Source organism: Aedes aegypti, chromosome 1, assembly GCF_002204515.2.
Source record: "Aedes aegypti strain LVP_AGWG chromosome 1, AaegL5.0 Primary Assembly, whole genome shotgun sequence".
Taxonomy (NCBI): domain Eukaryota; kingdom Metazoa; phylum Arthropoda; class Insecta; order Diptera; family Culicidae; genus Aedes; species Aedes aegypti.
The window spans coordinates 199811928-199836784 of record NC_035107.1 but is presented as its reverse complement, the minus strand read 5'-3'; the positions used below and the strand labels follow the sequence as shown (position 1 = coordinate 199836784).

The 24857-nt window shown below is 37.6% G+C and overlaps 1 protein-coding gene across 3 annotated transcripts; it reads right to left on the bottom strand.

The window, feature by feature from the left end:
- Window positions 1-3868: 3868 nt before the first annotated feature.
- On the bottom strand, window positions 3869-15949 carry LOC5571785 (probable elongation factor 1-delta). Of its 3 annotated transcripts, none has more exons than XM_021857017.1 (5): window positions 15738-15949; window positions 15286-15389; window positions 6679-7218; window positions 4769-4849; window positions 3869-4697 (listed from the first exon to the last, which is right to left on the bottom strand). In XM_021857017.1, the coding sequence occupies exons 2-5, from the start codon at window positions 15373-15375 to the stop codon at window positions 4071-4073; spliced, it is 1338 nt and encodes a 445-aa protein (XP_021712709.1). In that variant the 5' UTR covers window positions 15376-15389; window positions 15738-15949; the 3' UTR covers window positions 3869-4070. The 3 variants fall into 3 exon arrangements, with proteins under 3 accessions (XP_021712709.1, XP_021712717.1, XP_001659921.1); XM_021857025.1 differs by having other exon boundaries at window positions 6913-7218; window positions 15738-15948; XM_001659871.2 differs by lacking the exon at window positions 6679-7218 and having other exon boundaries at window positions 15738-15945.
- Between the last annotated feature and the right edge of the window lie 8908 nt (window positions 15950-24857).

Below are 24857 nucleotides of genomic sequence, written 5' to 3'. Positions count from 1 at the left end.
AGTGTACTGAGCCTACAGTAACCAGTATTTAGAGCTCAGAAATCCCGTAGGTACGAACCAATAAAAGGTAGGTACCACAGTCGAAAGGTAAAATAATTAATATTGCTTGAGATAGGTAGACATGACAGTCCTTTCCCCTTTTAAAACATTCTAATAAATACCAATTCCGCAATATTATCTTAAATGCGCAAATTTGCTAATTTCATGACTACAACAAAACATTCAAATCATTGGATTTCCACTGGGGTCAGCCGGGGCAAGATGAGCACCCTAAGAATAAACGCGATTTAAGCCTACTTAAACGTTCTTACTTCGGTAAAATTGGTAACCATCCTTAACTTTTACATTATTACTTTGACCTCCAACCATTAAAAGTTTGAAAAAGTTATAAATAGTTTTCTAAATAACACGTTAAAAATAGCTTTTTTATCATCGGTCAAAAATACTCCGGGGCAAGATGAGCATCCCCATAAAAAAAAAATGAAATTGACTAAAGAAAACTATTATTTTTCAATGCTTGTAATATCCGAAGATATTGTCTTTGATTTCTAATGGTATTTATTTTCAACTAGCTTAAATTTTTAAGCTTTTATCAAAAAATAAATAAATTTTAATAAATTACTAAGAATTCACTTAAAAAACGATCAAATTTATTGTTTGTTAAAATATATTTTAGAAAAATAGTTTTGTCCAAAGCGGATACCGTAAGTCAAGCCCACAGCTAAATGTGGTTCTATAATTTCACTCTTTTACTTAATTTTTAACATGGTGCTCATCTTGCCCCAAAGGTGCAAACTTATTAATGTAATCAAAACAATTGAAACATTTTTGTAATTCGATAAAAGTTTTGCTCGAGATGATCTACAAAGGATTGTTCTATAACTATACGGCCAAAAACATATGAATGAATTTGTTTACGTAACTAAAATATAAGTTTTAAATGATCAAATCTTATATGAAAAGGTAAATTTTTGGACAACTATGTATTTTTGACAATATTTACGTTGTGTTGTTGATTTTTTGGTTGAAATGTATGGCTGTCATATCTAGAAAAATTCGCGAATTAGGCGAAACTGACAAAATGTACACAATTTAAGAAACTATAGCGGTGAAATTGTAGCTTGATTATCTATTCACTGCACTTGAACTTTTCCCCTTTCGATAATTTAACTATTCAAAAAACGCAAATTTGTAGAAGACGAAACTTCACCTCATGCAAAACCACACACTGTATTGATTACGCCTGTGTTTTTGTTTATCAAAGTGATGGGCGCATCTGAAATCGAAATCAAAACACGGCGAGAGTAAACGGCGACACTGCAAACAAAACATAAACAAGGCATACATGGCGGGCTTCATTGAAACCAGAATGAAAACACGACGCAAAAGTAATAGGCGACACTGAAAATAATATTGGGCGATACTGGCATTCTTGAGCGCGTTTAAGGCGAAACCTTTAACATTTTTTTTTATTACGAAATAGCTAGGAAAATTGAAGGAGATGTGTGTGGTATTGATGAGGATTTTGAAACTAGGTTTATGAAATGTGTATTAAAGTGAAATAGTCAAAGTTGGAGTATATTTTCTCCAATTGGGATTAAAAATTGCACATGAAAATTTCATTGGTAATTTTCTCATTGTTATTGATTTGTCAGATAGGCCCTTATCGCGAATCCCTCTCGATATCAATTCAATGATATTCATCAGAACCTCACATATTTTTTTGAAAAACTTCGGTAAGAACGACACAAATAAGGGGTGCTCATCTTGCCCCACGTTCCCCTACTTAACATTACATTTGACAAATTCGTCAACACTAAAGAACGATTTCGTTCATCTCAATACATCAATCGCTTCACAAAAGAAGAACTATGTTCACAATAAACGACAATTTCGTCACCTCTGAAGAACAATTTGGTTCAACTCAATTTCACCACACTTTTTAAAAACAAACACAATTGGCAATTCGCCACCCCAAAGAAAAACGATTATCTTCAACACACGTTTCCATGATCCTCGTCGTCACTTTTATATCCTGTAAATAAAGAATAAAATAATATGTTAACCAGTCCACAGTCCGGGAAGTCTCTTCCTTCTGCGCCTACGGCAGCCAGTATATATAGCATAGAAATCCAGTAGGTACTAACAAGTAAGATGTACCAGAATAGTAAGGTACTGTAAAGATCTTTCTTAACATAGGTAGATACAACAGTTTAATGTTTTTGTTATTGTTTACAGCGTTTTTTTATATTTTTGTATGAACTATAATAATATAGGTACAAGATCCCTAACGTAACTGCGTTCTGTGACAAATGCGATACTAAGTGAATTGATACTTTAGATTATCCTATAGACGTGGCCAATGTCATACCTGACTTTTTACATTATAGTTGTATCTAATATTTCCACATTAAAATAATGTATTTTTTGAAGGCTGACAAAATCGGGTCAAAATGGTGTTAAAATCGGGTCTAAAATGGTGCTAATATCGGGGGCTGACAAAATCGGGTCATTACTGTACTTATTCTCATCGGAAAATATCTGAGAAACATGCAACTTCGACAATTATCGAATTTACCGAAAATACCGGGAAACAAAATTAAGAATATTTCACAATTTTCAACAAAATTTTGAATATTTCCGTGATTGCTGAATTTGAGATTAATCCATTCAGGCTTAAAAAGAAATATATCGTTACTGAAAGTCGCTCATTTGTTCAAACTAAAACAAAAGTATTACAAACTTTGACGAAAAACCAAATAAAGTATCATTGTGATGTCTGATCGTCACAAGCCTGGAGTAAAAAAGCTTTCTCAATCAAATAAAACAAATCTTTTAAGATTGGAATTATAAGTTTAAAAAATCAAAATTAAAATGAACATGAATCCAAACCTTCAAAACTGGAGAGTCGAACATACATTTTAGATGAAAAATTGATCGATTAATCACCAACAGCCATTGACCAATCGATCAAGTTTTCAGCTAAAATAAATGTTTGATTCTACAGACTGGTGTTCCTAAAAAAATAAGGTTTGACTTCGAATCATCTTCACCCTAATAAAAGATTGACTAGATCTTACTTCACGAGTTTCGTATAACTTATATGGTCTATTTAAACTCATAAAAAAGCCAAGATTTCAAACCGAGAAGAAGCGGTGCTCCGCGCAACAGTTTTATTTCACAAAGTGCTCAACGAGCCAAAAAGGCTGAAAACCCCTGCCTTAGCTGATCATCAAGTGTGCGTAAAATGGACTGATTTTCGCTCATGAGATGATCATTTTTAATACCTGGTCATGCTCACTAGATTTCCATCCTTGGCGAGGTTACAATGGTCGACTCGAGTGAAGTGACTCTCCATTTGATTTACACAGCGAGTCACTTCACTCGAGTCGAGAATTGTCACCTCGCTATTCGAGACCGTCAATTCTCACCTCACTATAGGAACACTTTACCGCAACTATTTGTACAAGTAAAAAATGTTTTAGCAATTTAAGTGATATTTCATCAGTTTTGAAGCAATTTGAGCGCTCTTTTCAACTATTCCGCGTATGCGTCGATTGGCCGTGTCGGTTCTGTGACTAATGTAATAAAATCAGTGAAAACGGCACTACCGCAACTATAGGAACACCCACAACTAAGGGAACACTTACTTTAGACGTTTATGGTTGTTGGTCGATACCACAACGAACATGATTCATTTTTGCAACAATTTTAATAGAAATAAACATTCTTTAACACCAAAAACCATCAATTCCAACTGCAATTACGAGTGGCAAACTTACCAAGAAAGGCCACTATGATAAAGAAATACTAATAATAATAACAACGGATTACGGTACATTTCTTCCAATAAAGTAAACATATTATATAATATCTTGTTATTTTTATTTTGAACATTTACGTTGTCCTTAGTCTTGCTGATTACAATAGTTTGTTGTTGTTCAAGTCAAACGCATTTTATAATGTTGTAAAACTTTCAATTTGAAAGGAAGGTGTGATAGATGGTTACGCAGTGTGTACGCTATTATAGTTGAGGCTGATGAGCATTACGATGTCCCAGAGAGATGTTCTTAGATCTTGTTGAACGCGGCAATGTCCACACTCTGGACGTAATCTTCGATCTGTTCAATCTTCTCCTGCAGCTCATCGACGGACACTTTGTCGTCCTCGATGACGCAGCTCAGCTGCAGCTTGTGGATTCCGTAAGCCAATGGCACCAATTTTGAGGCTCCCAGCAAGAGTCCATCCATGGTAATCTTTCGGACCTCTGCCTCCATCATTTTCATGTCGGTTTCGTCATCCCATGGCTTGATGTCCAGAATAACGTTCGACTTGGCAATGAGGGCGGGTTTCTTGGACTTCTTGGCGGCATACTCGGCCAGACGCTTCTCGCGCAGCTCAGCAGCGGCCTTGTCCTCATCTTCGTCTTCCGATCCGAAGAGATCGACGTCATCATCGTCTTCTTCATCATCGGCGGCGGCAGGTGCGGGGGCTGCTTTCTGAACTGGGGCGGCGGTTTTCGAGGCAGGCGCTGCTGATCCGGATTCCAGGGCCTTGACACGCGCGTGCAGATCAATCACCAGATTGTTCAGACCATCGATGACGGAGCGCAGCTTGTCGTTCTCCTTTTCAACGGTGGACAAACGATCCAGCAATTCAGCGCCGGGACTGGCGGCCAGGGCGGCAATTCCATCCATCTGTGAAGGTAGAGCAAAATTAGTGTTTTGAAAAAAGGGAAATAGATCTACGATCAGGAAGGGACACATACTCGCTCAAGAGAATTCTTGATGTGTTGTCTGGCCTTGGAGATCTCCGATGCCAAAGTGCACTGTGCCGGGAAGGAACTCATCTAAAGTGTGGAGTAGAACAGAAAAATGTGTGTTAGTGACTCACGTTATCATACAAAAGATACAAAAAGTGCACCAAACATAATAAACACATGTGGATAATGAATGGCAATTTATAAAAGTGTAGCATAAGATTCGAGAAAGCAGTCTTGTTCAAACGGTAATCAAATATCTGGCTACTGATCACGGTCCATTTGATCAGTTTGTGCTATGTACACGCAGCTAATTGAAAAGAAACTTTCAATATTATGATTTAGTTATCAATCCAATACAGAGTGCAATACGAGTAATAGTTCCCTGCAAGTTTTGACATATACAGAATTGGACAATACATTTGAAACTTTTTCGATTTTCAATACAGGCTAGATATCAAATGTTTATGAACCGATTCAAATCAAATGTTCACAGCATAACCTGAATTCCAACATTACAGTCAGTGACAAAAGTAAGTAACCAAATGCTGTTATCACATACAAAATGATGCCCAAGTCTAGGGATATATATTTCAGCTTCAGGTAGTACGAATTGGCTGAAATTTGGATGATGAACTGCAAATAATCCGTTTCAGAGGTTTCAACGACAAAAGTGAGTGAAAGTGAACAACTTTGCCGAACAAACCAACCACACACAGCTAATAAATAAAAAATCTCTTGGTTACTTACTTTTGTCTTCGAACAACCATCTAAAACTATTTGAAGAAATTGTTGAAATTCAATGAATTCACTACACACAAAATATAAAGTTATATGTAGCTCGTCATCCAAATTTCAGCCAATTCGGACTACCAGAAGAAAAGAATATCCCTAAATTTCGCCATTTTGTCACTTACTGTATGTTTGAATAATTTTTCCTATCACGAGTTGATTGGACAAAATTGTAAAAAAAAACACTTCAGTCAAACCATTATTGCTTTTAAACTCCTGATCGGTTAATAAATAATTCAGAGATCGTATCCAAGTTAACTATTTTGCATGGAACATCCAAACAATTGCAAATGAATTTATTGTCAAATGTATTGTATTGTCCAATGCTGTTGTAGTGTAAATCGTAAAGTCATTTAGCATAACGTCATTTCACATGAAGTCGTTTGACATAAAGTCATTTCAAATAACCATATTAAGCATTGAGTGGCTATTTGGCATAACCGATTTTTTGTCATTAGTGTGTTCTCTTCCTCTTCTTGTATGCCAATCGTCCTCCCAACTGAGACACAGTTGTTAACTGAGAGCCAAAGTTTCCGTTTTTGTAATCGTATATCGTTTATAAAACACGATGATACTCTATGACCAGAGAAATCAAAGAAAATTTCCATTATGATAAAAATCCAGGATCGACCGGTAATCGAACCCAGACACATTCAGCATAATTTTGCTTTGCAACCGCGGACGTTACCAATAGTCTAAGGAAAGTCTCCAGTTATGATCTCTTACTTTTCACTTCATTATATGCTATAAGGTCAAATGGCTTTATGCCAAACGACTTTACGCCATCTAACCTATGTCAAAAGGCTTTATCCCTTTCGGGTTAGCCCCATACGTTGATACTTTTTTCACCTATTCCAGCTCTGCATTGAATTAACAATAAAACAGAAAGCAAACACACAGATATTCACGACCTACAGCCAGGAAACTACTATCACCTGAAAACATGTAAAACTGAAAACTTTCGCCTGAAACACAAACTTATTAGAAACATAATAAAAAAAATAGAAAGGAGCCTACAGCCAAAAATAAAAGGAAAAATGTTTCCGGTAGAAACGGAAACCGAAAAATAAGAAAGGATAACAACAGAAACAGGTCAGCCCTGAACCAACTTGCGACTTGCGATTGACCTTGCTCAACTCCTCGGTAATGTTATCGCACAACTTATGGGCTAGGTTTTCCTTTTCCTTCAGATTTTTGGCGCTCTCCTTCTCGGTTAGTAGCTTATGGTTAGTATGGTGAACAACGGCGGATGCTTCGTTAGCGGCTGCTGCAGTTTCCTGGCCGGACTTGCTCTTCTTGTTTTTCTTGGTCTTCTTCTTGTTCTGTTCTTTGGAAGCATCATCGCTCGCAACAGCTAGTACCGGTGTTTGTGGTGGTGTTACAGCTTTCGGTGATTCCTTCACCACCGGTTCGCTCACGGAGGAGGAAGCATGATCAGGCGATTGGGACGCATCCTTCTTGTTTTTCTTGTTCTTCCTCTTTTCCTTCTTTACCTTGTTCTGGTCAGATTCGGGGGCTGCTGCAGCAGCAGGAGGAGCAGCTGCAACCGCTTTTGGCTGATTTTGTTCCTTCTTGCTGGGGGCTTGGGCCGTTTTGGGTTGAACGACCGGAGCTGCGGCCTTCTTCTGTGCTACATTAGGACATTCAGGTTTTTTCCCTTGTGAAAGCTTGCGTATACGAGACAAAACGGGGACATTGACATATAGTGGTAAAGCTAATTGTTAATGTTAAGGTATTAACCATGGGGTCTGAAACACGTTATTATATGTTGTGATATGTGAATGAGCTTCAAGGAACCAGAGTGCATATCATTGATTTGATTTCCATTTGGGAATGTAAAATAATATATTTGTTGTTCACCTGCATCTTTGTAAGTGATGAACTCGCCAAGGGCGAAAAGCCACTCAAATAAAGATAAATAATAATAACCTGCATCTACTGTAAAAAGAGCGACTGTATTTCTAGATATTAGGTACTTTAGAATATTATTTCTTAAAGTTATTATTTAGGGACAAAAGACCAAACAGGAATCCAAAAAGAAATCAAACAGAAAACAGAGTATCTTCGTGAATAACTTCATAAATATTTGAGTCTTCAAATCCAAAAGAAATTTAAAAAAATCATCGCGGGGAGGTTGTGAAAAATTGTTGGATATGTATTTTTAAACTTTAGACGCTTATATCTCAGAAGGAGTTCTATATAAAATTATATTTTCTTTGGTGAAGATTTGCAACAGGGAAAGGGCTACTACATTAGGGCCCATTCATAAATGTCATAACACTGAAGGATTGGGTGAGTGTCTTCAAGTCTCACACAAAATTCGTAAAATATTCATACAAAATGTGTTACGAGGGGGTGGGCAGGTGCCAAAAATGGTCATTTTTGGCGTTATGAAATTTGTTAATGAATTCTTACACATTAATTAGTTGGAAATTTCACCGCATGATGGCGCTAGATTAAAACAACTTGGTTTTCGGATTCCCCTAAGCGACTATGACGTTCTGTAACTAGATCTCACGATGGTTCTAAATTCTGATGATTTGAAATATTGATGTCTTCGGCAAAGTGGCCATTTTTCTAAAGGCTATACACTAGAGATGGTCGGGTCTCGGGTTTCCAAACCCGAAACCCGACCCGAACCCGAACCCGACGGGTTCGGGTCGGGTTCGGGTTTGAATTTTTTTATTTTTTCGGGTTCGGGTTCGGGTCGGGTTTGAAGGCTAAAAAATTATCGGGCACGGGTCGGGTTCGGGCTTGAAAAAAGTCGGGTTTGGTGAGAATCGTTCACAAAGTAACAACCTGAAAGCTTTCCTACACTGAAATAATTCCGTGAAGTTATTCTATCAGAAAATCCATATAAGATCAAATAATCGATCGACATACAGTATTGGACAAAACATTTGCAACTTTTTCGATTTTCCATACAAAATGACCAACTTTGGTAAGCTAGATCTCAGTTATTTATGAACCGATTTGAATAAAATTTTCAGAGAACATCAGACATAACTTGAGCAAACTTGTTTATCTCGTTAACATCTACAACTTTGCTGAAGATACCATCAAGCTATTCCTTTAAAATGTTTAGTTATATCACTTATAAAAAATCGTCAAAAAATCACTTTAGTCAAACCGTTACTGCTTTTGACCTTGTGATTGGAAAAAATCACTCAAAAATAAATGTTAAATTTCAAGTTATGTCTGATTTTCTGCCAAAATTTCATTCAAATCGGTCCATAAATAACTGAGATATAACTTACCAAAATTGGTCATTTTGTATGAAAAATCGAAAAAATTGCAAATGTTTTGTCCAATCTATATAAATAAAAATGGAGTGATGTTTGTATGTCACGAAATGGCTTGAGAACGGGACTACCAATTTGCATAACTCTTTCACTGTTGTCTTCTTGAAGGGTTCCGACGTGTTCGTGCGACGAAAAAGTTTCGGGAAGTTTTCGAAAAAATGGCTAAAACGGGAGGGTACTAATTTGTCATTTTGTATGGGAGGTTCCATGACATTTTTCATCAGCCTACTTGATGGCAAGACGAAGTTTGCCGGGGCCACTAGTACTGTATATGTTTCAAATCACGTCTAATGCATTTGACATGCTAACCAGTTGAAGTATAACTGCCACCTAATAAACATTACGCAGCCACGATCTGGATTAATTTATATGCACATCATGTGTGCAGTACATGTCGAGTTATCAGCAGAGCATATAACTTATACTGGCTTGTTGAAATAGTGCATCCTATATGGATGAATGTAATGTAGATAGTATCATGTTTGCATCTCAGGATTGGCGAAATTGCAAAGAATGTGGATCAGTAAAAGTTCAGGTCAAGCTTTAAATTCAATTTTCTGGTAATTGCATCGCTTTGATTAAGACTATTATTTTAAACAAACTTTTATTCCATTGTATAAATATATTAACCAGGCTAGAACCAACCAGTTGACAGAACTCGGAAAATATTCATCCCGAAAATTTATGATGGCGGATCGAGTTCCTCCAACTATTTCAATTTATTTACCTTCGGTATGTAACCAGCTTTAACTAAGACGTTATTATTGAGATTTCCTTTCCTTTATAGAATATCCATTCGGACCAGACACCGAAAATCGTTCTTTGAAAGCTTTCATTCATTAGGTGAATCAAACTACTCGATAATTTACAGTTTTCATTCACAGAAGAAAAATTATTCCTTAGCTGTGGAATGTAAATATGGCTAAATAAAACATAGGTTAGGCTGAAATTTTCAAATTTGTTTTAATAATACTATTATTACATTCAAGGTAAGCTCACTAACATAAATCATATGGAAGGAACAATCGAAAATATATGAGTTCCATATACGACAAGCTAACTTTGTTCATTGTTTTTTATAGTAAAATCAAATAGTTTCCTCTTCAGCTCTTAGCTCGCGAAAATCATATTCATCGCATATAACGGTAACATGCTTTCCCAAATCGCACACTATATGCATTACATATAACTTATAGTCGATGATTTCGTTCTTCGATACATCTTATATGAAATTCCAATAGTGCAAAAATATATGCCCACCATATAGCATCGACTTGGATAGTTGGCTCAGTGTATGCTTCAGAAACGATGAATTTATCATCTTTTCGAACTCGGGTTCTATTCGGGTTTTTCTTAGAAAACTTTTTCGGGTTTCGGGTCGGGTTCGGGTTTGAACAGCGAAAATTTTTCGGGTTCGGGTCGGGTCCGGGTTGGAAAGAATAAAATAAGTCGGGTAGGGGTCGGGTTCGGGTTTGAAAAATGTGAAACCCGACCATCTCTACTATACACTACATGTTTGCTTAGTTCAACATTCTACAACTAGGATGCGCTAGTGAGCTATAAATATTCCAAACTTGCATATCTCACGATGTAGGGAATCGATGCCGGTTATGGACCCTTTGCGTATTATGGATCCCCTACAGAAAAACTTAAAATTAACACTCAAAGCAACCTTATTCCTATAAAAATCCACCGGGGGAACTTCGATTGTATCGTTAGTCAGCAGTTTCAGACAAAATATTTGGTTTGAGACGCATAAATACAGATATTTGGACAGTTTTGTAAATGAAACCACACACGAGGGTCCATAATACGTATTTCCAGGTGGGTCCATAATAGGCACGTCTGCAGAGAGCCGGATTACATGGGAATTAAATGGAGGGTCAATAATAGGAAACGTCAAATTTGTAAACATTCCTATTATGGACCCCGAGAGGGTCCATGATAGGCATTCGGACAACAGTTTTCCAAATGTATATTTCGCTGGAAAATCGAATGATTTTGTATGTTTCATAGGCGTACTATGAAGTAAAGACGTTGAACTTGTTGTTAGACTCCACAAAACGTATATCCGTCTGAGATATCAATACGGAAAAGCGTCGAGAATGCATTTCAGCTACTAAGGGGTACATTACTAGCATTGAATCCCTAGAACAGCTAGAAAGTCGGCGTTTTCGGAAAAATGTTCGTTAGGTTTAGGAAACAAGAAGCTTATTTTAGAAGTTAGGAGGTCTGCTACTCCACTAATTCGAAATCGTTTCCCTCCTAGATATCAAAAGATGAACTCTTGAATTCGGAAAGAACTTGTCCTATGAGTTGAAACCAACCTCAGATGCTGATTGAGCTATTTTTCCACTTCGACCTCCTGATCATCAAGGACAAATAGGTGGGTCTTAGTGGCTTGCTACTCTCTTATACTCTTCCGACCGTAACTGATAAGTATTAACAAGAACAGATACAACAAGAGTACAATATGGTAGATCTTACCCCGTAAACGCACCTCGAAAAAAGGTGATCTACCCGCGTTACGAGTCAATGCTACAGTTACATACAGAAATTAAAGCCGTCAGAAATTGTTGAAATGTAAACAATTTTTCAAATTTCTGGACTAAAAGCGTAGAATTGGAGAAAATATACTTGAACTTAAACTTTTTCACTTAAATTCATATTTCATAAACCTAGTTTTAAAACCCTCATGAATACCACACAAATCTCCTACAATTTCTTTTGGTATTTCGTACTTAAAAAATCTAATAATGTTTCATTATGAGTTAAATTATCGGTAGTGGAAAAGTTTAAGTACAGTTAATAGAAAATAAAGCTACAATTTCAACACTATATTTTCTAGAATTGCGTACATTTTGTCAGTATCGCATAAATCGCGAATCTTTCTGGATATGTTTAAACAATCCACTCAAAATTTTTAGGTAATTTTCCAATGTTTGTTAGGCAGCCTGCCATGTGGGACAGTTTTGAAAACATTATATCAATGCCGAAATAAAGTTTTAAGTTCAATGTATTCCTGATTGACTAATTGTAGCGCTTTAAGGTGAAAGTTGATTGAGCACGTAAGCATAATGTTACCCCCCCACTCGACCACCTACTAAAGCACCCTCTCGAGCCACCCAACAAGACGGAGCACAGTGCCATCTGCACCGGCCAAAAATAAATCATCATGTTCCCTTTTTTATACCTCCATCCACAGAAATAAGTAGGAAGTATTACTTGTACACGTTCCACACAAAGGTTATTATTGCCGATATGAAGTCATAACACATTCATTGAAGCTCAAACTCGCAAAATATTTCATTTTGCAGTGGAAATATGTTTTTTTGACCAAAATTATAGGCATTCGCACCATGCGTGATTTTCTTTACCTTTTATGACCGCTTCTCACAGACGGAAAAAGTTGCCATCAGTATGCATTTGAATTGTAGGGTATAATATTCTATACATTTTTTTAACCCGTAACGCGGGTAGATCACCTTTTCGAGGTGCGTTACGAGGTAAGACCTTCCATATTGTACACTTGTTGCAGCTGTTCTTGTTAATACTTATAAGTTACGGTCGGAAGAGTAAAAGAGAGTAACAAGCCACTAAGACCCACCTATTTGTCCTAGATGATGAAGAGGTCGAAGCGGAAAAATGACTCAATCACGAACTGAGGGTGGGTTTAATTCCCAGAGACAAATTCTTTTCGAGTTCAAGTGCTTATATTTCGAGAAGGTAAGCGATTCCGAATCAGTGGAGTAGCAGACCTGCTTCCTTTTAAAATAAGCTTCTTGTTACAAGGAATCTAAGACAAAGTAAGGCCCCAATGATGTTGGTCGTAAAAAACATACAAATCGAGACAAGAAAGGTCAAATCTACAAATAACACTTATGGAAGTCAAGAGCTAAAACTTAAACTTAAAGCACATTCAAAGTCGTTGTCAGTTGTTTCATCCAGCAAAAAAAGATGAAAATCTTCGACGTAAGAACTCACGAGTGAGATGAAAGTCGAAGATTGATGCGACTCGGTTGAAAAGTTTTAGTAATCCGTTGATCCCACCATTAGTACTGTAGTTCGTCCGTCGGAGAGGAAGCCTTAGGAGCGAACTATTGCGGAGCAGTCGTGGTCGAGCATTCAGGGCAATTTGTTCCAGGATTGACGCCGCAGTCTATTCGTCCCTGAAGCGTATCGACGATCTTCAAAGCTCTGATTGTGTCTCTTCGCGTGCGGAGTAGCTCGAGATCTATTAGTTGGCATCTGCTCTCGTAACTAGGTAGGCGGAACGGATTCGTCCATGGTAGTTTGCGAAGCGCAAAACGTAGAAAGCGGCGTTGAACCGACTCGATTCGCTCCGCGCCGTTGCTGTATGCAGGACACCAGACTGCAGAACAATATTCCAGAGTAGGACGAACGACTGAGCAATAAAGCGATTTTAGGCAGTAGATGTACGTGAAGTTTTTGGCGATCCTGAAGATAAATCCAAGGGTTCAGGACGCCCTGTCTACGGTGTACGATACATGCTGCCTGAAAGACAATTGTGAGCCCATGGTGACACCCAGATCTTTCACGTGGTTAACGCGTTCGATAATCGTCCCATACAGACTGTAGGCGAATAGGGTCGGCTGCTTCAGTCGTGAGAACGTTATGACTGAACATTTGACTAGGTTAACTACCATCCTATTAATAGAGCACCAGTTAGCAAACGCGTCAATCTGTTGTTGCAAAAAGTGGGAGTCGGTTGTAGAGCGGATCTGTAGAAACATTTTTAGGTCATCGGCGTAAGACAAACGAGGACCTTTGATTCCTCGGTAGTTATTCAAGTCGCGTTTACTTCCTTTTTTATGTACTGGGAACATGTATGCGATTTTCTAGCAGGACGGAAAAGTACCACTGGAAAGCGACATTTGAAAAAGATGACGGAGAGGAACTAGAAAGTTGTCGGTAATGCCCGCATCGTTGAATACGTTGGCAAATTTTTCAGCGAACAGCTGACAGATATCTTGCGTGGTAGAAGCGATTTCTTCATGAAGCTCCATAGAAGACGGAAGGCCAGATTCCTTACGTTGTTCATTCATAAATTTCCAGAAGGATTTGGGCTTATTTTTAAGTTTAAGCTCTATATCTCGCTGGTGCTTAGAGTAACATAAGCGACTTAATCTTGTATATTCGTTATTGATCTTCACATAATCATCCCTTAGAGGAAGCGTTCGATGCTTTGTTAGTTTCCCTAAAGCGGCTCTCTTCTGCGACTTAAGTTGGCGAAGCTCTTTTGTTTGCCAGGGAGGATGTGCGTCTTGATTTTGAAACTTATAAGCAGAAGGAATAATTTGATACGCTAGAGTACCGATGCATGGTCAAAATCAGTATCTTTCAACCAGCTTAGTGGCCGAATCTGTTTTCTCCAAAATGTATAAATAGCGGTATCTTTTTCTATAGAGGCTCTATGCAAAATGGTGAAGAATGATAATTGTATAAAAATCGACTACTTCATTATTTCTCAATAGTATTGGAGTCGAACGACATGCACTGAACAAAGGGCACGGGTATACCACAAAAGATCATAGAAAACTGGTCGCAGTGGTTCATCCCGAACAGAAAAAATCCTATATTTTGGGGACGGGCCTGGTGTACTGGTTAGAAAACACGGCTCTCACGCCGAGGACCTGGGATCGAATCCATCCCCAAGATAGTCACTTATGACGTACAGGTTATAAGTGGAAGTAAAGCCTTTGGTCCCGAGATAAACTAGCCCAGCGCCTACATTGTTTTTCTCCCGCATAAACATATTGTGCAACACTTGTGACATTGTGTACACCATTTTAATTGGTACTAACTTTCATATTTTCTGGCAATACAGCCTTTAACAACCTAATTATAATCTATTGGGTCATCAAACACCTTTTTAGTTGTAAACATAGCACAGAAAATGGAAAATATTCGCCTCGAATATTCCTATTATGAATGAGTTTTCAGGATGGGACGATAAGTTTTTACTTACATTACAGTACTAACGTGTTTGGAACATTTACCAAAATTCATTACTATGAAGAAACATATAAATCTATATTGTCTTTGGGCCACCTTCAAATCACCACCTAGAAAGCTAAAAATTTCACAGAACTCTATTTTTGGACTTTCAAACATTTTCAAATTTTTAACCGTCCTACTCTATACACTAAAATCAGCAGAAAATCGATTTATTTACCTTTTGAAATTAAGGCCTTTTCTGTTGTTTAATTCCTGTCCAATTCCATGAAGGAATACTTTGCATAACTTTTTCAGGGATGCTTGAATCCTAGAGAATTCTTGCTATTACGAAATTATTGTATCAATGACTATCTCTCATTCCATGTGAATTTCAAATGAATATCATATGCAACTCTGGCTCCCAAGCGGCTCATTTATCAACTGCAAACATAGGAAACTATCTCGGGAACTCACCTGGGCCAGGTACTCGTAGTACTTCTTCTCTGCACTGTCCAGGTTGGTCTTATCTGCCCAGTGTTTCTCGTACGCTAGTGGGGAAGCCATTTTTTTTCTCTAATCTGAAACGAAAGGAAAAGTTCATTCATTATTCTTCCCTTCTTTGCCAGGAGCGAGATGTATTTACAAGCTGAAGGTTTATTTTTGGACACCCGTGCCGACAGCCGTTTGAAAACGAAGACCTTGAAAGTGCAAAATTCTAACAAATTTAGCAATCACATACGAAGCATTCATTACCTACAACTAATCGATACTATAGTTCAAGGAAGTGAAACTTCCACGGGAATGTTTTGCAGTTCCGCTTTCTGCTTTGCAGTTTTTCCGGCCGATATCAGAGAGAAACGGCAGGGTCAATAAACCTTCTTTCCTTTGGCAAGGCAAAACCTGGAAGCAATTCATATGGAACTTACCTCTTAAAATGCAAAACGAAGACGGAAAACAATAGACACTGCAGACGGAGTGAACGAGTGCTAACAGAATGGCGGATGTTCCACAGCCAGGAGGTGGGAAAAATCAATAAAAACCACTGATTTTCGACCGTACAGGAGAAAATACACGAGGTCGCGCGTGCCGTGTTGGCTGAGCAAGGAAGATTTTCTGCGCGGTGGCGAGTGACAGTTCTGGGACCAGAGTGCCGGCGGGCTGTCATGAGGGGTGCATGGATACTTTTTTGTCTCTCATGTTGAAATATTTCATAATTAAGCCGCTGCACTCGATTTTAAAAGGTCGTATGCAATGATTGGGCCCAGATAGCCGTAGCGGTAAACGCGCAGCGTGGCGCAGCTATAGATCGTTGCACGCCTGACCTAACCTCGAAACTTCATATAAAAAAAATGTCAACAATTCCAGCAGTGAATGTCAACTCCATATAAAAAAAATCTAAACAATTCCAGCAGTGAGTGTCAAAGAGCAGGACAGTCAATTGAGCGTGATGAAAGAGGGACAGAGAAGGAGAATTTTTCGTGACGTCACCACACTGAAACAAGCGTTGCAGTCATGAGAACCATGAACGTGTTTTTAAATTTACTATTCCAACCACGATTGAGCTATCATGAACGCTTTTTATTTGCGTTTTGTTCCCTCTCAATCCAACCGCGTCGATAGCCGAGCGGCTAGCGTTCGCGCTTGATAATCGCCAGATCCTCGGTTCGATTCTGGTCTGCTGCAAGTTTTTAACCATGATATAGTAATTTTTACTATACAAATGGTGCCATGGTAAAATTGAATGCACAAAATATTCTAAATAAATGCGAATTTAGTCTGCACAAATCAAGTGGCGTTGTGTATTTAATTTAACCCTCTGATATAGTATTTTCAACCGCAACGCTGTTCTCAGTGCATGCACTCTTCTATAGTGGTTATCACGCCCAATGGTATGGGTGCCCTAGTGTAGATGTAGTTGTGAACCTTAGAGGAAAACAATATGCACTCAGTCTAGAAAAACACCCAGAAACCGGGTGTAAATTTTTCAAATTGGGTAATATTTCCATATGCATTTTGATGAGTCTGGAAAGTGTGTGCAAGTTTCTTTGAGGAAAACAAAAACAAACTGTGTATGACGAGCGTATGTTAGTCTACGTGTGTTCAAATGTCACTAAGCTCTATTCAGCATGACCATGCTGAGGGTCGTGGGTTCGAATCCCGCTGGTCAAGGATCTTTTCGTAAAGGAAATTTTCTCGATTCACAGGGCATAGAGTATCTTCGTACCTGCCACACAATATACGCATGCAAAAAATGGTCAATCGGCAAAGAATGCTCTCACACGGAGAAAAATCAGGCTAGTTTGGAACAACCAAAAATTTGGTTGTTTTTCAAACTAGAAATTTGTTTGTTCCTAACCATGAATTTGTTGTTACAAAGTCATGATTTTGTTTGAATCAACCTTACAAATAGACCATTTCCGTGAAAATTTTTTATTTGCTCATAAGCTTTCTTTTAATTTACTGGACCAAGTCTCCCAAGCAACTCATATGTTTTGAAGCCTCTAACTATTGAAAAACAACAAAAAACTGGCGGCACACTTGTTCACCCCACGGTCTCCTAGAATTTATATCTCTCCGATGTTTTGAGGAACCCATTTTTCCCCTATGAATTTATCTCCACGTTGTGGTGAATTTTGATCAGCTGTTCCTCCGCGGTCTACACTTTGTTACTCTTCGAATTTGTGCATGATGACGTCACAAAAACAAATGCTATCTCAGTTGCTCTTTCATCATGGTCAACTAACTATCCTGCTCTTTGACATTCCTTGCAGGAATTGTTTACGTTTTGTCATAAGGATTTGTCATTCACTGCAGGAATTGTTGACATTATTTTTATTTGAAGTTTGGAGGTTATATCTATCTCCACATCTATGCCACTTCCACAGTGGCTGAAATCCCCACATCCATCCCGGAAACCTCATTGTTGGTGCTGTTGAAGGCCAGCTATATTTCCGCGTTTTTGCTTTTATCGAACATTTGCCATCATCACGACAAAATCCTTTACGACCAAGATCCTTCATCTCCGTCGCATGAAGCTGCTGTGGTATTCCGGTTGAATGATTCTCAACAAGGGTCCTGCTCTCTCCTGGTTTTGTGGCCAGTGGAAAAATGGCGATGAAAATTTCACTGCGTGTCATTATATCGTTTTTGAATCTGTTTGATCCCAATCCGGAAGAGTTCCCGTTTCGAGGTTGCAAGAGCTCCTCATTTGATCCGGATTTCCCCTGGGAATCTGTTACAATATGCTACCGCAAAGTAAAATCTTCGCCACTATATTCCGGCGGTCGCAGAACCAGAAACGAGCAGGACTCTTCTCGGAATCCATTTCGAGGACTAACACGGAGCACCACAGCAGCTTCAGGCAACGAGATGAAGGCGATGGTCTTGTAGGATTTCGTAGCTGCATTCCAACGATGATGGTCATTTTTCGGATAGTCCTTATCATTCCGGAGACGGTTTTAGGCAATGAATAGCAATTTGGTAAACAATAAACAAGAAAAATGGCTACTCATTTTTTTTTCGATATGGGCGAGCGAGTCAGTTCTGTTGCTTGTGGGAATAGGCCTATTCACATGACGTTTCAAATCAGCTGATCCGGAAGCTCTTTGACAGTTCTTCTATGAAAATGACAGACCCGTGTTAGCACTGGTCCTCCACCGATGTAAACAAATGCATAGACGGACCTGTCACATGAAAAGGCCTATGATGGGTTTTGACATTTCATCATGTCTACAAACATTCAATGCAGGGGTGTTAATGAACGTTGCGGGAAAATCTCCACTTTGAATGCCCATAGGGTTGAAACAACTGTGACGCACGACGATTTTTATCTCAAAATGTACTGAATATCCATGTTTTCAAAAAATTATAAGAAAATCAGGAGTGTATATAAGTAAAATCTGAAAGCGTTAATATTCATTAAAAATGATTGTCTTTCGAAGAAAAATACAAAAGCTAGGTGTTAGATCTGACGGAAATGGTCTATTATGATGTTTCAAACTAGGTTTTTCATTTTAATTCGACATTGGTTTTGGTTGTATCGAATCAATATTTTAGTTTATTTCAACCAAAGCATAGTTTACTTTTGCCATAAGCTGGGTTGTTTATGTTTCCAGTGATTTCGTAAAATCAAACAGAAATATAAGATTGAAACAAACTAAGATTTTGTTTGAAACAGTAACCAACGATTTTCATGATTTGAAATAAACCAAATATTCAGTTTGTTTTGTTATAGATTTTGGAGCGATCTGCTGCAAGACCCAGCCTTAAAACTAGTCGTGAAGTGCATTAAAGTTTTGAACGATCAGTATTCCACATGTCTTTACTGGTAAGCATAACTTATTTATCCAAGCAGTGTTTAAACACTTCTTATAAGAAGTGGTATACCACAACCCTTTCCGGGTGTACAGATATTCATGTTACTCAATTATATTTCAGGATCCTTTTGCTGAAGTTCCCTGGGAATAAGCTCCGTTCGTCGGTATATTCTAAAGTAAAACTCAAAGGTAAAATTTTAAACATACACATTGTAATGTAACTCCAACGATGTATGTATTTCGCAGATAATGATTTCCGGAAACCTTTGTGTTCTCCCTCGGGGATTATATGAAAAAGCTACGGACTGCCATCATGCCATGGGTCAATAGAGTGATCAAGCGAACGACATGAATTATTAGCTTATTGCAGTTAATTTGCTCCAATTGCTATCACGGAGAAAAATCAGGCTAGTTTGAAACAACCAAAAATTTGGTTGTTTTTCAAACTAGAAATTTGTTTGTTCCTAACCATGAATTTGTTGTTATGATTTTGTTTGAATCAACCTTACAAATTATGATGTTTCAAACTAGGTTTTTCATTTTAATTCGACATTGGTTTTGGTTGTATCGAATCAATATTTTAGTTTATTTCAACCAAAGCATAGTTTACTTTTGCCATAAGCTGGGTTGTTTATGTTTCCAGTGATTTCGTAAAATCAAACAGAAATATAAGATTGAAACAAACTAAGATTTTGTTTGAAACAGTAACCAACGATTTTCATGATTTGAAATAAACCAAATATTCAGTTTGTTTTGTTATAGATTTTGGAGCGATCTGCTGCAAGACCCAGCCTTAAAACTAGTCGTGAAGTGCATTAAAGTTTTGAACGATCAGTATTCCACATGTCTTTACTGGTAAGCATAACTTATTTATCCAAGCAGTGTTTAAACACTTCTTATAAGAAGTGGTATACCACAACCCTTTCCGGGTGTACAGATATTCATGTTACTCAATTATATTTCAGGATCCTTTTGCTGAAGTTCCCTGGGAATAAGCTCCGTTCGTCGGTATATTCTAAAGTAAAACTCAAAGGTAAAATTTTAAACATACACATTGTAATGTAACTCCAACGATGTATGTATTTCGCAGATAATGATTTCCGGAAACCTTTGTGTTCTCCCTCGGAGATTATATGAAAAAGCTACGGACTGCCATCATGCCATGGGTCAATAGAGTGATCAAGCGAACGACATGAATTATTAGCTTATTGCAGTTAATTTGCTCCAATTGCTATCACGGAGAAAAATCAGGCTAGTTTGAAACAACCAAAAATTTGGTTGTTTTTCAAACTAGAAATTTGTTTGTTCCTAACCATGAATTTGTTGTTATGATTTTGTTTGAATCAACCTTACAAATTATGATGTTTCAAACTAGGTTTTTCATTTTAATTCGACATTGGTTTTGGTTGTATCGAATCAATATTTTAGTTTATTTCAACCAAAGCATAGTTTACTTTTGCCATAAGCTGGGTTGTTTATGTTTCCAGTGATTTCGTAAAATCAAACAGAAATATAAGATTGAAACAAACTAAGATTTTGTTTGAAACAGTAACCAACGATTTTCATGATTTGAAATAAACCAAATATTCAGTTTGTTTTGTTATAGATTTTGGAGCGATCTGCTGCAAGACCCAGCCTTAAAACTAGTCGTGAAGTGCATTAAAGTTTTGAACGATCAATATTCCACATGTCTTTACTGGTAAGCATAACTTATTTATCCAAGCAGTGTTTAAACACTTCTTATAAGAAGTGGTATACCACAACCCTTTCCGGGTGTACAGATATTCATGTTACTCAATTATATTTCAGGATCCTTTTGCTGAAGTTCCCTGGGAATAAGCTCCGTTCGTCGGTATATTCTAAGGTAAAACTCAAAGGTAAAATTTTAAACATACACATTGTAATGTAACTCCAACGATGTATGTATTTCGCAGATAATGATTTCCGGAAACCTTTGTGTTCTCCCTCGGGGATTATATGAAAAAGCTACGGACTGCCATCATGCCATGGGTCAATAGAGTGATCAAGCGAACGACATGAATTATTAGCTTCTTGCAGTTAATTTGCTCCAATTGCTATGTATTGGAAGAGCGAATAAATAAAATAATGTTTTCCGTTAACGTATTATTTTTTTTTTCAATTTTTCATTGAATGCAAAGCAAGATTTCCTACCGAGATTTTGTTAAAAACAAACAATCAACTTGTTTGATCCAAAATGAACTTTTGTTGTTTCAACCCACTTTTCTTAGTTTAAAACAATCTAATATATTGGTTGTTTTTAGCAGCTGTCAAATCAAACAACAAATTTCTAGTTTGTTTCAAACTAAACTTGGTTGAATCAAACTACATTTCTATTTAAAAAATTACATTGAATTTTAGTTTGTTGCAACCAACGTACATAGTTAAATCAAACTAAGAATATGTTTGTGCAATTTTCAACCTAAGATTTTGGTTGAAATGAAGTGAAGTTTAGTTGTATCTACCAATTTTTTTTCTCCGTGCAGTTAATAACTGTGGAAGTGCTCATAAGAACACTATAAGCTGAGAAGCAGGCTTTGTCCCAGTTGGGACGTAATGCCAGAAAGAAGAAGATGCAGTGCACGCAGCGAACTGGGCTATCGAATTTCATACATTTTGCCTTTTGAAAGGTGAAACGATTATTGCAATACGAACGCTTTATGTATCGTTTCAGCATCACCCCACATCAAGGCGTCGATTGGCGCGGGGTGTACGCACGAGTCTTTCGATCGCAAGGTTCTTGGTTTGATTCCAGGTTGCCGCGAAAACAATTTTTGATTTCAAATTTCGGTTTCTTAAGGCAAATTTATGAATTCCAATCCGATTTCTTGTGGCGAATTTTCATAAGGGGTTTCTATGTTTATCGATAGTCCATTTGCCTGAGTGTGATTGTCATTAAAACAAACAACAAAGCAACGGTTGATTCAAAAATAAATGTCACAACTCCAAAAATTGCCATTTTTGTAACGCATTTTGTATGAATGTTTATCAAATTTGTATGAACTGTAACATCGTGCACCCACCCATCCTCTTCACCGTTATGAAATTTATGAACAGGCCCCAAGTGCGCTCACAACCCTTTGGCCCAGGGTGGATACCAGACTCTTTAATGAGTAAATCGACTTTACTCTTTAAAGGCGAAGTAGGCCGTCATTAAAATTTATACGCGTCGTTGATGATTGTCACTGATTCATCTCACGATTTTGAATCAAAGAAAATCAGTTGGTTTTGCACTGCCACAGCTGAAAAGTATCAGCTTATTTTATGCATGTTAGCGCGTAGAGTGATACTTTTTCAAGTAAATTCAAAGCAAGATTCAAAGTTTCAAGACTGAATTTTATCACTTTGAAATTGCAAGCTTTCAAGTCATCATCGCTTCCAAAACGAATGACGGGCTACTTATTCTCTAGGACCAGACTTGGGAACTGTGATCACAATTTATCACAGTTCATTGATTCTGCCAGTCAACCAAAACGCAAAGCAGCAGCAGCATCAATACCATCAGACGTTGCGCTGCCAACCACACTGCTTGAATGTTTTTGTCTCTCCACTATGATCGTTTTCGGGTAGCCATCCCAAGGTGAATGATTGAAAAAAAATGTTAAATAATTCAATCGCTAATATTTCGCTTGTGTTTTCAATTAATTGAAATCTATTAGTACTAACAGCAAGAGTGATACATATAAACAAGTTCAATTTTATGCCGCCTTTACCAAGCAAAAATTCAAAACCCTGAAAACCGGAAAAATCGTGTTACCACTGTGCTCGAGTCTTTTCGCATTCGGGTTTGAATAAACGTTGGGAAGAAGATTACAGTTTTGAAGAGCCGTGACATTTTTTTGTTTTGAACTGTCATGGATTGCTTTGGATTTTGATGAATGTAGAGGTGGTAAATGTTTGCTACAGTCCATTTCCCATCCCTGTCTAGGACAAGAAGGGACAGCTCAACTAAGACTGCCCTTTTGTTTTTCAGTAGATAACCTTGACGATACAAAAGCCAGTGTTACCAGTATCCTTTTTAGGCAAATCTTTTTAACAAATACAAAATTCAGGGCTAATAATTTGATTGTTTTGTGCACGCTTCAATCATTTATTGCAATAGAGAATGTTATATTTTTTAAAACTCATGTTAAAATTCATTACCGGCGATATTTTTAGAGAAAATTGACGCAAACTCTATTACAGTGGGGATTCGCTCGTTGGAGCTCCGCAACATGGAATGACTCGATGGTTGGATGTTCGCTGGTTGGAAAATGTTTCAACTAAAAAGCACTCGAATGTCAAGAGTAGATGTCAAACTAACTTTGACGTCTGAGCACCGTCGCATTGAAGTCTCCATATATAGAACAAATGTGCATGTATATGTGCGAAATGTGACGATTTGCTCTCAAGCTCCGTGAGTCTGGAGCATTTTCAACAGCTGTCAGTCGTTCCAACTAACGGGTCGGATTCGCTAGATGGAAGGCAGTTATGTTCCAACCAGCGAATCCCCGCTGTATTTTGGTCTCAATTAGGTATTTTTTATTTATTATAACATTTGACGATCACATGCTTTGAAGTTAACATCGAATTTAAATTGATTTTAAACAAAAAGATTTCTCGAAGACTTATTCAAATAGACTCAAGTCAGAAAAGTTAACAAACTTACTTTATCAATGCTACGTATTTCGCAGACGAAATTCTACACGTTGCGCTCTAAACCAACTCGATTTTTCACTTTTGAACGTTTAATTTCCGGATGTACAAAACGACGAAAGTAAGATTCTCCACTTTCGCAACCTAACCGCTACTTTCGCCGCTCCGTTGTATGGGAGACAAAGTGACTTAACCACGAATCAAAACAAAACACTACTTGAGTCGATTTTACACTGGTACAACAGCGTCGTAAGTAACTGATTGAAAGGGCTTATCTTTTTGTCATACATTTTTTGTGGGAAACGATTGGAACTACCTAGTGTTTTAAAGCGAGCTGATACCATGTAAAATTTAAACGATATACACGGTAAAAAAAAATGCTAAAAATAGGATTCATTTTAAAACAGTTTTAGAAGAGAGGTTGTGATTCTTCTTAATTAACTTTCTCAAAACCATATGAAAGTTACTTACGTCGATTTGAAAAAGTAATCGAGATTTAATGAAAATTTTGCAAACTTTTGATAAAAACTCAAAACTATGAACTAGCAACACAGCCGGACTAGCAATAAAGTGCCCTGTTGAAATCCAACTCAAGGATGTGAAAGTAGGCCTTTGCCAAAACGGCCAATGCGAAGTGGTATTGTTTGACAGGCAATTGGTTTCATTTTTGTACTTTCAAACCAACCTGTCACGTCTTGTCTTAGCTTAGCTCTAATGCACGGAGAAATATTTTAACCTTGATTTGAACCTAATTTTTGAGTTAACATCACCCAAAATTAAGTATATCGATTATAGTTTCAACCCAAAATCTCTCGGTTTTCTCTTTCTCCCACACGAATGTTGTCAAAAATAGAGAGAGCTGCATCTCACCAATGGGGGTTCTTTGGCCCAATAAGTCAAATTTGGGTAAATGCAACTTTTCTTATGTTTGGGTCGAAAGAACTCAATTTTGCGTTAATGAAATTAAAGCCAAACTACCTAGTGGGGACCTTGGAAATTTAGCCAAAATTGAGTTATTGGGCTCAACTACGGAATTGCGTTGAAACAACCCAACATTGAGTTGAATTCCGTCTCCGT